Source organism: Temnothorax longispinosus, chromosome 4 (assembly GCF_030848805.1).
Source record: "Temnothorax longispinosus isolate EJ_2023e chromosome 4, Tlon_JGU_v1, whole genome shotgun sequence".
In the NCBI taxonomy this organism is placed as follows: Eukaryota; Metazoa; Arthropoda; class Insecta; order Hymenoptera; family Formicidae; genus Temnothorax; species Temnothorax longispinosus.
In genome coordinates this window covers 3,604,167-3,621,132 of record NC_092361.1, presented here as the reverse complement: position 1 = coordinate 3,621,132, position 16,966 = coordinate 3,604,167, and the positions used below count along the sequence as shown (strand labels likewise).

At 41.8% G+C, this 16,966-nt stretch overlaps 2 protein-coding genes across 7 annotated transcripts; one reads left to right on the top strand and one right to left on the bottom strand.

Moving 5' to 3' along the window:
* Positions 1-3: 3 nt before the first annotated feature.
* On the top strand, positions 4-16,134 carry LOC139811033 (uncharacterized). Of its 6 annotated transcripts, none has more exons than XM_071775045.1 (5): positions 2,469-2,930; positions 5,482-5,886; positions 6,137-6,581; positions 6,673-6,967; positions 7,357-16,134. In XM_071775045.1, the coding sequence occupies exons 2-4, from the start codon at positions 5,512-5,514 to the stop codon at positions 6,948-6,950; spliced, it is 1,098 nt and encodes a 365-aa protein (XP_071631146.1). In that variant the 5' UTR covers positions 2,469-2,930; positions 5,482-5,511; the 3' UTR covers positions 6,951-6,967; positions 7,357-16,134. The 6 variants fall into 6 exon arrangements, with proteins under 6 accessions (XP_071631141.1, XP_071631146.1, XP_071631140.1 ...); XM_071775039.1 differs by adding an exon at positions 3,409-3,486 and having other exon boundaries at positions 2,470-2,930; positions 6,673-16,134; XM_071775040.1 differs by lacking the exon at positions 2,469-2,930 and adding an exon at positions 4-391 and having other exon boundaries at positions 6,673-16,134.
* Rpii15 (RNA polymerase II subunit RpII15) lies at positions 462-1,578 on the bottom strand. Its single transcript, XM_071775049.1, has 3 exons — positions 1,300-1,578; positions 1,038-1,111; positions 462-800 (listed from the first exon to the last, which is right to left on the bottom strand). Exons 1-3 carry the CDS (start codon positions 1,426-1,428, stop codon positions 611-613), a joined length of 393 nt encoding a protein of 130 aa, XP_071631150.1. The 5' UTR covers positions 1,429-1,578; the 3' UTR covers positions 462-610.
* Positions 16,135-16,966: the final 832 nt, after the last annotated feature.

Here is a 16,966-nt window from a genome sequence, read left to right as displayed (position 1 = left end):
AGCTGGGAGTAGTCCCAGGGCGTTTGCAGGCTACGCCGTGAATACGCAACGCGTCCTCCTCCTTCTTTTCACAATGACGGAACGATCGGCGGGATAAATCCGACGTGGATACTCCGGATCCTAGACCGAACGGCCTCCCGTCACGCGTGTCCACCCGCGATGCCACCCGAAATCTGTCCTCGCGAAAGGCCACGATAACACGGGAAAAGGCCCGCGCCCCGGAAAAAAATGTGTCGCGATTGCACGACGTAGCCCGCGAAACGCCGAGGCTAGGAAGGCACGACTCGCAAGGCGGTCCCCGGTCCGTAAAGCCAACCGCGCGCTTCAGCGGCCGGAGGGATAAATGCCCGACAAGAGAATAGAGATTGCGAGCCGAGCGTTGAGCCTTACGGTAATTCACCATCCCTTGTGCACGAACGTTATGTATCTCTCTCTCTCTCTCTCCATTTACTTAGGCATAGTTTCATTACAATTTTTTATTCATGTTACACACGTTACAATGCATCCCCTTCCGAGCACATACTTACACATACGCAACTCTGTACACAGTTTACAAGATTAGAATTAAGTTACAAATAGCGAGCGGGACATAAGTACACCGGACGTTCGTTCACTCCGTCCACCTGTGGGTGCAGTGCTGATTCGTACACACGTAATACAATCTCATTTCCTCCTCAGCCCGTCTAGTTTGCGCCTGGAAAAACACAGCTTCTCTGTGATTGCACTTCGGGCATGGGTGTTCCTCGGTCCTCGGCAGCGTAGGATCCGATATCACATCGGCGACGATGTGCGTTAGCTCGCTGAAAGAAAAATAAGCGATTAGCGCGTACTTAAGCCAGGCCCCTTGCATACTTGAGTTTCGCGACGAGAAAGCTGTATCATTTTGTATAACAAAGATACTCGTGCACAAAATGATACACGTCTCTTTCCCCTCTGCACACGATACGCATTTCAATGCGAAGCGTTTTGACGTTTAACCATGTTTATAATAATAATAGATACTAATTAATTCTCTGAGCGACTTATTTTCAACTCACTCTATTTCGTGCATGATCTTGTTCACGTAGATGCAGTTGCTGTCCGCCAGTTGCTTGAAGTCGCAATTTCTGCACTGTGAAAACACACAAAGCATCCCCATTACAATTCCTTCTCGTACGATTCGCAATAATTATTACGTAATTATATGTAAAATAATTTAAATTTACGTCGTGCAATTCAAAGTTCCCTCGTTTCTTTCTTTTTCTTTCCCTCCTTTTTACAATAAGAAAAAATCCGTCGTCGGTTGCGACGTATACTCACCGCGTACATGAGCACCTTGTTCTCCTTATCCTCCTTCGGGTACAACATGTTATTGCACTCCTGGCAAAATCTGATGCCCACGAATCCCGGGCCGTCGTCGTGCGTGTCGTAGGCCGCTATCTTCGACATGATTCGCGCGCCAAATCGATCTACTCCGGTTTTCGGTGAATATCCGCAAATATCTCCGCGAAATTATCGCGTCAAGATCGCCGGCGATTTCGCACGTTGTCACACGTTGTCGATCGACGCCGAAAACAACAACAAACAACAACGTAGCGCGTAGCGGCGAGATCGATCGGCGCGCCATCTGTCGGCACGCTCGAGAAACTAACGGCCGCTTCACACGGCGCGGATCTGATTTACCCGCAGATGTGCCATGCCGGAGCAAGATCTTTCAAAATTTTGAAATTTGCCAGTATAGTTTCAAAAATTTCGAAGTTTTGAAAATCGATTGAACTTATAATTTTGAGTTCTTTTAGCTCCAATTTTTTTTTTATTTAATAATCCGCATGAGTACCGGCCTTAGAATAAGGAATCGGACAAAAGGTTTGTGCCTAGCTGTACTTTTTACACTTTTTCCGTCCCACTCTTTTGCCCGTTCTAGACTGGAGGATGAGCCGACTCTCGGCTCATCCGAGTGAGTGGTGTAGACGGGTAAAAATCTACAGTTTATGTCACGTACACTATAGAAAGGAGGATGAGCCGAGAGTCGGCTCATCCTCCAGTCTAGAACGGGCATTTTTCCTTCCCAACGTCCGCTATATTTCATTCAGAGTGCAGAAGGTGCAACATCGTAAGGACAGACATAAGGCTCGTGGCAAAAAAAGTGCCAATCAAAATAAATGACTATTATAAAACTTTGTCCCGCCGTGAACTAACTAAATTTCCATCGCGCCACGCCTAAAACGGAGAAATCTATTATTACATTTTCGTAGATTTCTCTCGGGTCCTTATCCACACGTAAAAAAGGTATCTTTTCTCTCGTATTACTCCGATTATCTCCCAAGCGTGATTGTACATACATATATGTATACTGCAGTTAGCATTAACATTTAACATGTATCTTTCCGGTTTTTCCCACGAAATAAAACAAACATTCTTGCGTCTCTCGAAGCGAGAAAAGAAAAAAAATCAGTAACAAACGTGGGAAATATAACCTGAAAAAGAACAGACCTCGCACGTACATACGCCGTACATGCGCACGGTACATAAAGCATATCGTTTGGGCTTCGGGCAGTTTCCACGAGATCGTTCGCGACAACGGTCCCGCGCGTAAAACGAGCGCGCAGCGAAAGCGGAATCGTGCACAGCGGAGAAGCGGTGTAATACCCGTGTGGCGATTGTCGATCGCTTTCCGCAGCCGTGGTTCGCCGTGTGTAGCGGGGCTTTCGCCGTCGCGCGCGGAAAAAGGCCCACCCAAGAGGCGCGTCTAAAGAAGGGAATCAACCGCGGGTTCGTCGGCCAAGATCCGGCGCAAGTTTCGCTGCGCGGTGACGGATGCGCGCTAGAGGCCCGTCGCGACACGCTAGCTTAATTCTAGCGACACTTATTACGGATAGAGTGCGCCCGGGAACCCCGCCGTCGGCGTCGAGGCATCGGTAACGCGAGGCCGTTCAGCCCGGCTAGACCGAGTAAGTATCGATCAACCGGGGGGGCGGCCGACGTGCCGACGGTACCCCGGACCCCCGGTTCGATTCTCGCCGCTCTATCCGCCCGTTCTCTCGGTTCCTCGCCTCGGTCGCTCTTCCCGGGTTCTCTATCTCTCTGCCTCTCTCGCGCTCCTTCCCCGGAATCTCTAGTGTCGTATGTGTGACATACGTGTGTACGTATGTATGTACGAGCGGTTCTCAGACACACGCTACTCACGCTAGTGTGTGCGCCACCTATATATATACACACATGTATATAAAAAGAGGGAGAGAGAAAGAGACGGAGCGACAACGCGGATGTACCCTCACCCTTTGCCCCGCCACGGTCTCACCGCTCCCCTATCCCCTCTCCACGCCTCTTCGCACTCTTTCCCCCCCCCCCCCCGAACTCCTTCCTGTCGAGGCTCTCCACCTCCCCTCGCCAGTGTTGTAAATCTCGATGGCCGAATGTTTTCTTAAGGGATTCTTCTCCGTGAGCGACGGAACATTTCTGAGAGTGCGGAGCCGGGGCGATTAAAGGCCTACCTAGGGGGAACCCGTGAGTGCTCATTGTCAGTTCGAATCGTCGTAGGCGTGCGGGTGCGCGGCGAGACAAGACGAGACGAGACGAGGCGCGGTGCGGCGCGGCGCGTGGCGTTCTGCGTCGCTTATCCCGAGCGTGTTAAAGCGTGCGGACGAGGATACGACGCCTCGCGGCGTCGCCGTGGGAGAGGAGAGACCGCGTGAGAGAAGAAACGAGAAAGGCGGCGCGTACGCGCGCACTCAACGCAAGTACGCAATGAACGAACGGTGAAATTTTATTATAGGTGCCCCGGAGGCGTTTCTGTGGGGGGTGACGGGGTGTCGCCTCTCCCGCGGAGAACGACAGAGGGAGAGAGAGAGGGAGCGATCCCGTTTTTACTCGCGCCGCGGAGACGCGAGACGAACAAGCGCCGAGCGCACCACCCGGCATCCGAGACATCGTCGGGCACGCGCTCCCCGCGGCAGCGACGACATTTCGCTCGCAGTCCGTCCGTCTGTCTTTGACTTGACCGACTCCAGCGAGGTACACGTGATCGCCCGTACCAGCGAGTGCCGTCAAAGAGACGCGTCGTTCTTTCATTTCCGTTCGCGCGTCTACTTGCCGCGAGCGAACGAACGAGTGAGTGCGAGAGTGCTCGTCTCCGCGACTGTGCGCCGCGTTGGTTTGTCACCCGCGTGTCCGCCGAACGGCTGACTCGGTGGATTTCTCGGCCGCCGGCGCGGCGGCGGCGGCGCCCGTCCCCTCGCCCGATTTGCCGATCGATTTGCCGACGCCGCGCTCGATCGCCGTTCGAATCGGGGATTCGGGGCTCTTCTCCCGGGTAGATTTTACCACGATTCTCGCGTACGATAATGTTGGAATAATAGCGTCGCGTCGCTGAGCATGAATGTGTGGCGTGCGTACGTTCGTGCCTATATTTGTATGTGCTGCGAGTCTGGCGTGTACGCGCGTCTGACATACGTGTATGCGTGCGTTCTCTGGGGGTGTGTATATGTGCGCTCGTATATCTCGCTTTTTTATGCGCGCGCGCGTGCGTGTGTCTGTGTGTGTGTGTCGTGTGCACGGAATTGTTGTTCCGCTCCAGACCTATGCCAGACAGCCATATTGTAATTTTTTTTTAACTCCACCGCCGTGTCTCCCTCGCGTTAACCTAGCCTCGGTCCCGCCGATAATCCTCTTTTGTTCGCGCGCGGCTCGATCGCGTTGCTCGGGCGGGCTGTGTACACGCGAATAACGCGTGCGGTCGCTCGCGGTCGCGGACGAGATCCCCCTTTCCGGAGCCCGACCGAGTCCGGCGGCCGGAGGCCAGAGGCCGGGCTGATGGCTGGGCCCCCTCGCGAGGCCCCCGTCCAAGTCTTTGTCTTTGTTCCGATGACGTTCCCGCGTTCCGCGCACGCTGCTCTCCCGACGACGCCGCTACGCCGAGGACGACGCGTCGCTTCCGTCCGCGACAGCTGAAAGGGGGATCGTCGCTTTTCGGGAACGCGCGAGTCCGCGGTCCCCCTCCCCTCCCCGGGGGGAATCCAGGCGCCGGAACGTCAGATTCGTCATTTGTTTCGTTAATTACGGCGTCCGAAAATAAACTCGCGGGGCAAGAGGCCCTTCTCGCGGCCGCGGATGCGCTTCTCCGAATCCGAATCTTCGGAGTTAGCGGTGTGTCGGTGCGGCCTTTGTTGTAGGCTCTTCTTTTTTTCCTTTTACTTTTCTTTCGTGCGTTTCCATTAGCGTGCCTCGTGTGAATGCGCCGCTTTGTTGAATTATTAGTACGCGAGCGACGTAACAAAAGATTTAAGAGACGTCTGAAGGACCGTAGGCTCTTCGAGACTTTTCTTAGTCATCGCATTTTTAGTTCGTTTTATCGTTTTTAGGAGACGTATTCTCTAGAGTGATTTCTGTGGCAAAGTGCGCGCTCGAAACAAAATACTATCTTTTCGCGACGATCGTGCGAGATATATCGAGGTGATTTAGAATTTTAGATTTCGAATTATCTTGGTTTCTTTCTTTTTTTAGACAGGCGACTTGTCCTGCATCTGAGCTACGATGGAGTCTGGAAATAGCCTGCCCAATCCGGGCACTTATCCCGGAGGTGATCGCCAACAGTTCTGTGTATCTTGGAATTCCCATCAGTCGAACATGCACAGTGCGTTTCCAAAGTTACTCAGCTCGGAGCAGTTCGTCGACGTGACTCTGGCTTGTGACGGAGGCTCGATAAAGTGCCACAAGGTTGTGTTGTCCGCCTGCAGCGACTATTTGGAACGTCTTCTGTTGGAGATACCGTGTACCCATCCTGTCATCTTCCTGAGAGACATGAAAATGTGGGAGCTTCAAGCCCTGGTTGAGTTTATGTACCGCGGAGAGGTGTACGTCGAGCAACAACAACTGGCTACATTGATGCAAGCGGCGGAAGTTTTGCAGGTACACAGCCTCTTCGACTTGTCCGATAATGCCTCTAGCTTCCAGTCACTTTTTGTTTCTTTTTGCATTTTTTAACTCTTTAGCAGGAGTCTTATCTTGACAAAGCCTAACACGTATATAACATTTTAATATAAAAAGTATAAAAATATATAATTATATAAAATAAGTAAAATATTAACGTGATAGTATAATTTTCTGTGCACTAATACGCAAAAGAATACTTGACGATATATTATACATCCTTCGATAGGTTCGTGGCTTATCCACTCAGGGCGAGAGCTCGGTGAATGAGAGTAATACACAATCGTGCGATTCTAATGCACCCGTCACTCCGTCGACTCCTACTCATGGCGACAGCAACTATAAGGCGGATACTTCGTCCAACGATGGAAGTACCTCTGACTTTCTCTGCACGCCAATGGCTAGCACAGGAAACAACTCGTCCGCTATCACTCCTCCTGTCTCATCACAAAATCCCAACTCCTCCAACTTCGTAAACATGGAACATAGCGAAGCGCTGCAACATTTAGAAAAAGCTCTTAGCGCTTGCGAGGCGACTCTCACCGAAACCACGGGTATGGTAAAAATGGAGCCCGATGAGCAGTTTGTACAGCAGCAGGATGTCAAACCGTATTCCATTAGCATGGTATCCAGTAATAATTGCAATCCTAGCAGCCCATTCCCTGCGATTGAAGGTGAGTCTTTGACCTGATCTTTCTGGCTTTACCTGTATATGTCACTTGACTGTACGTTGATGCATGCTAAATATCATGGCATCTTTTTAAGGTTATCAAAGACGACAAAGGCGTTCGGAAGAGGAACTCAAACAAGCTTCGGACATGGTGGCACGCGGCATGACATTTCAAGTAGCCTCGGAAAAGTACAAGATACCGATCAGCACAATCCGTTTCTATATGGTCAGAAAGGGCATTCTGCAGAGGCGAAAACGCGGCCGCGGCTCCAGTAATCTCGGTATGAATAGCCAGCCGAGCAGTCCGGCCAGTCCACCGTATCATATGATGAATTATCGTTTGCCGGAGAGCCTAAATTCCAGCCTACCGTAGTGCTGTACAAAGAAGTAGTGAGTTTTTTTAGAATTCAGTTTTGAATCGGACAAACTTTTTATTGCCGCCTCATCAGAGCTGTTCCAGACCGTTTCGTTGGTTTTTATACTTTTAGCTCCTTTACACTGAGTTCTCATATATTTTATTTTCCTCTTTTTTTTTTATTTTATTTTATTTTCAGTTTACATATCATTATTCATTCGTATTCGTAGCGGCGCGTTCGCGCGCTGGTTCACAAGACTACTATGTTTACAGTGTATAACGTGTTTCTGCATTTATGCCATTATCGATCCAGTGTGCATTCTGGAGATATAATTTGTGTCTCGAACAGCTCCGCTCCATGTATATACAAAAAAGATACCATATGTAAAAGTTCGGACACAGCATTAAGTTAAGAAACTTTCAGGCGATCGTGTCTTACATCATGTTTATGTTGGATTCAGTGTCCTTAGGAAGACTGCCTGATAAACCCGGTTTTTTTCTATTTTTTTTTTCTTAAGTACAAAGATGCAGATGATTATTGTAATGTAGAGTGTACTGGAATATTAACGTGTATTGTATTATAATAACGTTGCGTAAAGCTAACGGCAGACTATACGGCAGACGCGATACGTAATTCATGGTTCGCTGTTCGTAAGAGATTCGTGAGTAGTGTGAGTTGAAACAGATTCGCCAGTGGAGCAATTTTTCGACGAAATAAAAAGTCCGTGAATCAATTATTCGTGCTTGTTTGTGTAGAAGCGCATCATAGTGCAAATGATGAACCACAGTTCGGAAACAGCTGGTAGACGTGGGGTGTTTGATAGCTTCGTGATATAGAACGGTCGTTTATCAAATAAAAGAAAAAGGTATAGAAACAAAGAGGGATTTGTTTCTCAATCTTGTCGTTCGGCATAAGTTATTTTCCGAGTTTTGAGATTGAACATATTCGTTGAGATATTATTCTTTAAAGACGCAAACAAATTCAAGATCTTTTTAGCAATTGTGTCTCAGAAAATTGAGCTGGGAGAAGGATAGAAAAACCATTCTTATACTCGCACTATCTGCGACATCTTCCAACGTCCTCGGTTTACTCGGCCGTTTGGAAGGCGTTTTTTAAGCGCATTTTTCGGATTTCCATGAATCTACTGCGAATCGAGAACTGTGAATCACGAATTTATGATAATGCCGCATAAGATTTAAAAGGGCAGTCTATTTTGAAATTTTATCAGAATTCTGTCTTGAATGTAATAATATGTAAAGAATATATAGTAATATGTAAAGATACAAAAGTAGAATTATGAAGTTTATGATTTGTTACGATAATATTCTGTTTCAGAACAAAAGAAATGTTAAATATATATGAATATTCATTGAGGAATATTCTATATATGAAAAACACTTGTGCACGCTCTGCTTCTAAAAAATAAAAGCTAAAATTTTCCAAACGACGGTGCTTTAAGGAGGTATTCTAGTTTGAAGAGTCATAAAAGAATGTATTTTTCAGGATTTTTTTGTGGGGAAACGAAAAAAGCGAATAACGCTAAACTTTGCATGTTCTTTAACTTTATTTTAAGAATATAATTTTTATTTTTTAAGTGACAAAAATGTTCTTCTTTTCGATGTTATCATATCTTGGTTATTAGGAGGTGTAAATATGATAGACGGTGTAAATGATTCTAGCTGTTCTAGATATCTAGATATCTAAAACGCAAAAACCAAAAATTTTCTTATTTGGGAGAAGGCTATCATCTGAATTAGAATAAACATTTATTATTATTTTTTTTTTTTAAATAAAATACAGGATATTACATAGAAAAGAGGAACATTTTGTTACTTAAAAAATTCCTACAAAAATTCCTGAGAAGTACCTTTTTTACGACTTTTTCAAGTCTCAGCATACCTCCTTAAAGCCAAGTTTCTAATTTTTCTCTAAAATTATTTTTGTATACATTTTTTTTATTTAGCTTTTTTATAGGTTTAAACTCTTAATACAATATTGAAAAACATGTCTCAAGTTAACCCTTCGTGGTCATTAGGGGTCAGCATGACCCCATAAATTTTTCAAAGCAAAATTACACTAACGATATTACACTTTGCGATTTCTTTTCAATATGTTAATATTAAATAATTAAAACAAAATTAATATTGCGGCAGGTTTTGCAACAATTCAGAAAGGTTCAGTAATTTTTTCAAATCAAAATAATGAAAACTGTAAATACGGCAGCCGATTAAAGTCGCTGGGGTCCGTTTTGACCCCGGTGTGACCATTATAAAACTGTAGATAAGTGTGACCACGAAGGGTTAAAAAAGGTAAATTGATTTTTTCCTGAGATATCTATTGTGCACGTTAATTTGAAAAAATAATCTTGAGAAAAAAAATAGTTTTTGAGAAAGTACTTTTTTTGAGAATTTTGAAATAAACTGCTTTTTTAATATTCGTTCTCTCGTATAAAACAATTGTACGCGAGAACACTCCATCTGTCATCCATCATGAATTAATATCGAAAATATTAATTCCATACTTATAAGTACTTGTGCGTTGTAACGGCGTCATACTTATAAGAGAAATGTCACTAAAGATCAAAATATTAGGTCGAGCGTTGAACAAATGTGTTTAAAATCTTATTATTTTGAGACTTTTTTATACGCAGGATTTGTATGTAAGCGCACTTAATAAGACGTTCATTGACGAGAATACAAGTTGTATAGGATATTCATGTATATCTATGATAAGAATTCCTTCATGCTGTGGACGAACGCTACGCGTATGGTTGATTATCAGCCGTGTTCCGTTCTTCTACTTAGTGACCGATGTAGTTAGCCTATATATGGATATGAGATATGTTTTTGAATCCTGCATCAATATCGTGCGTAATAAGACGGATTTACAAAGTACAGTTCAAAAAAAGAAAAAGAAAAGACAAAAAAAAACAGAAAAAGAGAAAAAGAAGATTGACTATGTCATATAACTGCTATTTTTTTAATGACTCGAAATGTTTTTGAAGAAAAGGCATTCATAGCATAAGTTATTTTTTATTAAATCATATTTATATATGGTTCAGTAAAGCTCAGCTTGCTCTCGTTAAGTTATCTGTGGCATCTGTACACATGTACGTATTTACCGAGTATTTATCTTTTTGTATTTTTAAATAATTACCCTACCAGGGGTAGACAGATTCTTAGTTCTGACACGCTTTATATTCTGCACCAGAGAGTGACGCTTAAAGATCAAAAATGTATACAGTTGTAGAAAGACAGGAGGAGTTGTCCATGATCGATTAGTCACTATGTTTAAGACTGGTAACACGTGGCTAATATAACCAGATTAAAGTCTTAGACACAGCAATCCTCAATCTATTATATAAATATTTTTGTAGGCACTTTGTCGAGGAAGGTTTCTTCTTTCTGCCTTTATTCTATATATACCTTGATAACTTATACAGTAAGAGGAACCGGTATTTATTCAAAGTTTACCATTTAGCTTTGTTGAACATCACAAGAGATGAAACGATCATGACGTATGTAGTGTAACGCTTTTTACATGCATAGTGTACAAATAACAGCATTTGTAAATGACGATAAGAATTACCTGATGTCTGTAAAAATCGACTGGCGTAACGCCGCCGGTCTCTCGGTTGTTTTTTACGGACACTGGTTCTGCCTTTTCAAAGAAGTTTAATTGTGTGACAACAACTGTGGCGCGCATACAATGTAATTGTACGATGTATTGCCTTTGTTAAATAGCATTTTGGATAAAGCCATATTTTTCCATGCAACGCAATAATCCAGCAAAATAAATTACAGTTAAACTGAGAAGCAGCCTAAAATAGGAAAGAGTGCCAGATACAAAACAAAAGTGGATATGAACAATAACACATAGAAGATAAAGTAAAGTTTATCTATCACTTAGAGTATGTAACTGCCTTTCTCTGGCCTCATACTGGATCATTAATTTATTTATATTAGACAATATACAAGATACATGTAAAGGGAAAAAAAAAACTAATCTAACTTAGAAGGCTTGTTAGAGCTTCTATTAATTGCAGTAAGACTGCTGCCATCCGACTGATGAACACATTCTCTCAAGACGCTGAAGTTGAACATTTAATCGAAACATATGTCACAGATCTTACATAATTGTATTTATTCTCATTTATCATTTCTTTATGCGATCATCACGTATTTAACACAGACTCGATTGTTTCTGTACATTTCACAATATATCGAGATATATCGGAAAAGAAAAGGAAAGGAAAGGAAAGAGAAACAAGTCGCTTATTGGATAGTGTGATGTTAACGCAAACTCAACGCATGACTTGCAATTGTTGCCTGTTGTAATGTCCAATGAGAGTTGATTGAATTGTAATGACTTACTCGTATATAGCATTCTTTCCCGCGAGGAATCGGTAACGTGTAAATCATTATTCTAAGAGTTCCAGTTGACAAAGGTTTTATACGGATCTATTAAACCAGTATTTCAAACCAATGAAAAATAATTAGTTTTCTAATAATAATAATAATAACAATACAATTTTATGTGAATTTAGTACAGTGCTTAAGTCAGTAATGCTCAGCGTATCTAACAGATATTTTTAGTGGAACTCCGTGTCATACTCACATGTATCATAACGTCTTAAAGTATGTAAACTAAACCACAATCAAAGAAGTGTGAACGATACTTAATGACTATTATCATAATAGCCACTTATGATAGCAGTAAATAGGTAGCCATTTTGAGGCAGTTTATATTATATTTAATTACATTGTGTATCGCTTTGGTCTCCGTTTTTACGATGGTATTATTATTTGTAGATAGAGAATCCATAACTTTAGAATACGATTGAACCTCGAAACATTTATTTGTAAGTCTTTTTTACAGTTACCGAATATCTAATTGATTAAATAGGCAATGCAATTAAAACGAAAAGAAAGAAAGAAAGAAAAAAGACACACTACACACATACACACGTGACATGCAGAGATCTGTTCGTGTAATCAGTACGATTGTGGATGTTTTGTCGTTTGATCTTTGTTAACTTTTGGACTATATATATATGTGCGATTACATTGAGTTGGCATCAAAACCAAGCATACTCCGTATAAGTAGTATTTTTATATTTTGTTTTTAGCTTAAGTTTTTATTTTTAGTGATTTGGCTAAGTTATACATTACGCTAAGTTAAACTTTCCGAGGTAATACTTTCTATGCGATTCAATGAACGCAGTTTATAAAGACGCTAAAATTAAAGCGAACATCGATTATACTTTTGACTGTTCGGTTTATCCATTATAATTTTGTATTACGTCGGAAAGCGTTATTCACGAGACATTATAGGTCTGTTCTATTCAGCTGAACTTCTTGCACAGTTTATCCTTTCTCTTTTTCTCTCCAACGTGAAACGAAAAAGGGGAAAGATGAGCCGTGCAACAAGTTTAGCTAAAAAGAACAGGCCTTATGTTAGTCAGTTTCCTTAATGTAGGGACATGGCTTTGAAGAGTTACGTTAGTCAATTGCGTTCATCATATTAATCTTCTTAAGAAAATGCGAGTTACAAATTGCGTTCATTATTAATCTTCTTAAGAAACTCGGAATGTAGAAATAGATATAGTTGCTTGCCTATTTACAGAACATACGTGCTTTGATGTTTCGTGAATGAGTTGTGTAGCCACAATAGACGAGTGACTTGTAAACGTTCAATTTTCTAACTAGAGTACGCATCTAATATGATCGATTATTATTAGGGATTTGTATGATGTATCAGGATTATAAAGTGCGCCATATTACGCCGAATCGCCGCCGACGCTTCGATCGTTGTTCTCCCGAAGTACTCGTTACTCAGTTCCCATTGCAGTACTCGCGCGACACTGTCCCGAGCGAGATTCAGTATTATATATTGTACATCACACGCGAAAGCCTTCGACTGCGTCCGTTCAACGGTTAGATCCTTAAGCATTAGATCCCGTAGGATAGTCCCATTAGTTACACTTATTATTACTACACGAATATATATTTTGCGCTGTTGTGTCGAGAGCCCGTATTCGAAAACGCTTTACAAGTGGACCCGCAGGCGGATACAAGACCACGAACGAACATGGACCGAGCGTAACGTTCGCTTATTCTTTGATGTATCAAGGAAAGACCGTTGACGCAAATTTTAATTTAATTAACGGTTTGTAATTCCACGTCGATACACGTTGAAACAAGCTCGTTCGTGCGCTTGTTCGCGTTTGTTCATGTTCTTCGCCTTCGTCGGGAATACGCTTGACGCGTTTTAACATCTTCGCTTTCGAGTGCAATGCCGTTCGACATTTCGTCACGCCACGCCGAAATTGATTGTACTTGTCAGTTAATTCCTTCGCTTTACAAGTGACGAACCCCAAAGCAGATATAAGATTTCGAATGAATATGGACTGAGCGTAACGTTCGCTTATTCTTTGATGTATCGATGAAAGACGGTTGGCGCAAATTTTATTAATTTAATTAATCGTTTGTAATTGCACATTGATACACATCGAAGCAGGCTCGTTCACTTGTTCGCGTTTGTTCACGTTCTTCGCCTTGGGAATGTACACTTGGATTGCTTTCAACATCTTCGCTTTCGATCGCAATGTGATACGACATTTCGTCGCACCACGTCAAAATTGATTATATTTGTCAATTAATTCATTCGTTCCGTCTTTTTCTCGTCGGGGACTGTTTAGCGCACGCGCATTCAGTTCTACAGGGTGTTCCCGGGTTAAGTCGCCAAACTTGAAATATGAATTTAGGACCTCAAAACAAACAAAATTTTCCTCTGGAACTATGCTCGTAAACACTTTGTTTAAGAGATATTACTTCATAAGTCACAGAATTATAGGAATAAATAATGTTGAACTAATCTATGTTTATCTTGTTTATTGCTTTATAGCGATCAGAATTTAACTATTACATGTTTTGTTCAAAATGATGGCCTCCAGCCTGGAGACAAGCGGTGCACCTATCGATCACGGTGGAAACATTAGCCGTCGATCAATGATCTTCGATTTTCAAAACAAAATAAAGAAATATTTCGACATTATTCATTCCTATAATTATGTAACTTAAGAAGTCAATAATATCTCTTAAACGAAGCGAGCATAGTTCCAGAGGAAAATTTCGTTTGTTTTGAGGTCCTAAATTCATATTCCAAGTTTGGCGATTTAACCCGGGAGCACCCTGTACAATACGGCAGTATGAATATGTTTCGCGTATGACTACCGGCGTTGGAGTGACGACGTGTCTCGATTTATCAGATTGTTGTTGTCGTAAGCGCGATTTGAATACGGGTGAGAGAAGCGTGCGGATTCAGTGTAATACGGCAAGATATATAAATGTGTACGCGAAGAATACGCGTACATACACGTATACACAGAAAACAGAAGAGACATATAAGGGACGAGAAATGAAGCAGAGCGAACTCGTCCCTGCGACTGTAATACAATTCGCAGAACGTGCCGTGCCGTACGGTTTTTGCTGATCGCAACAAACCAGCTTTTATATAATTCGCGTGTAAGGTCACCGTCAGGGTGTAAGATCTTAATTAAAGTTGGTTACGAGTGTCGTTATAGCATATAGTAAGGCACTGCGTATATAGCGAGCGAAGTAAAAAAAAAAAAAGAAACCCACTCCAGTAAGAATAAAGAAAAGGTCCTCGAAACTAAGTATGTTGAATGTAATGCGTGGAAAATGAGATTTTCGAACGTGGACATCGGAGTTGCGTAGGAAAGAAACAGTCTTTCTGGCGCAACCAGGAGATGTCCTGGTCGTATGTGTATATGAGACACTTTTGAAAGTAGCCCTGACTTCCGAGAGAGAGAGAGAGAGAGAGAGAGAGAGAGAGAGAGAATTAAGAACGATGACAGATAAAATAAGTAATTGCGAAAGGGAGCGTTGCCCGAAAGAGATGTACGAAATTTGTCGCCAACGATTCACGCCGGTTTATTATATAAATATAATTATTTTTTATTTTAATCATCGACGTACAATTGGTACTCCACATTGTAAGATTCTCAGAAAAATATAAATTTAAAATTATATAAATATATATATATATATATATATATATATATATATATATGTATATATATGTATATATATGTATATATATTTATGTTTGCAATATACATACACATACATACATAAATACATATATATATATTTCTGAGCACTATTAGTTCTGAGTATCTCTGTGGAACTACTAGATTTAGCTGTACAATTGCAATAAAAAAAAAACTCAAAATACAGAAAATTCAATGCTTAAGCAAGAAATTGGTAAAATCTGATTTAAAGAGCTAAAAATTGCTAGAAAGTACGTACAATATACGATTTCTTCCATATTTTTGGTAATTTCTGTGTTAAACGAATTGTTTCATTAGGATTGGCTTGCACCAACAAGTGTATATGCATATTTTATCGGTCAGTGATTGGTATCCACCACAACCATTATGTATATTTACAATATATGTACGAATCATACATATATTGAATGAATTTAATCGATAATCCTATAACGGAGAATCGCGTCCAACAATTCTTGCTACGAAAATAATGCTTCACTTTTCCCTCACTCTCTCCTTTATAACAATCGATTGATTTTCGCGATATATAAAAAAAATTGATTATATGGAATATTTGGTACGCAGTTTACCGAGTTGGAATAAGTATGCAAAAAAAATTAAAAATTATATAAATACATAGATACATATATATGACATCAATGGCACTGCAGCTCTCCTGGTCGAGCCTCCTGACATTTAAATATACATATATATATATATATATGATTTTATGATATAAATTTACATATAACACAGAAATATTATCGAACACGAATTTGTCATTTAAGTGATTGATTATTATTATTATTATACGATACTTTTTCTTGCCGGATTGTCACTTGAAGCGCGGCGCATATTTCGACACGCTCGTCAAGTATTGAATCGCTATGTATTGTAAGAACTGTATTTTAAGGGTTGTAAGTAAAGTTGGCGAGAGAAAAGAGGGACAGACCTCGGCTTATAATTTTAAAATCGTGTAACATGTGTTAGTGAAAAAGCATGCTTCTTAGTAGGGAGTTAGGACAGTGCTACGTAACAATAATTATTATAATTAAAATTAATTATGAGTATAAGGTATTTAATATAAGTGCAAAGTATTTCCTAATAAAAAGTACTGCTGAAAAAAATACTTATATCTGTGTGCCTACCGCCTTTCGTCGGTCTCGCGCGTTCAGGTACCGCTCGGCGAACCCGACCGGTGAGCGACCTTTGTTCGCTTCGGGAAGTTGAGGGGGCGACGAGACCATGGGGTTTTTCTCTTTGTGAAGAGATATATATGCGTATAGAAGTCTTTCTTTGCGGTTTTCTCCTCATTTGTCACGCGTGTCTCGGTCCGGTCGTCGACCTTGTTTTCGCACCACCTAAGATCTCGTACGAGAATGAAATTTTAACTTGCATCAATCGACGCTTGACCTACACGTACCGGTTTACCTCGCACGATCAAACCGCCCTTCGCGTTACTCTCACACGAAGATCTGCGAGACATGCGTCAGGCGTAATTAACCCTTTATAACATTGTAACGTCGCGTGATTTAGTAGTGACCACCTATACATCTATATTTTTTTTAAGTTTTGATAATTTAAATCAACGTTATTGTTATGTAATTCTTTTTTTCACGTAAGAGAGAAAAAGATCTAAGAAAACTTGAGAAAATTGTACTCGAAAGTTGCGAGGCAATTTCTTTTTTTTTTTTATTTTTATTTACGCACAAAGTTGCGTGCGGAGAAGGACTCCGTCTTGTAAAGTAGTCGCGCCGACATTACCTTTGGCGCTTTCGGAACATTTCGATTTTTTCCAAAGTAATACACTGCTGTTTCCTTGTAAAATCGCGCCTTTATGTTTGTTACCGAGAGAAAAACAACTCTCTCTCCTTTCCCCGTGCCCCCTCGTTGGCTCACGAGGTGTCACCGTCCTGCGAATGTTCTCGGCCGCGCGCGGTCGGGAAATTCAGAGAAATC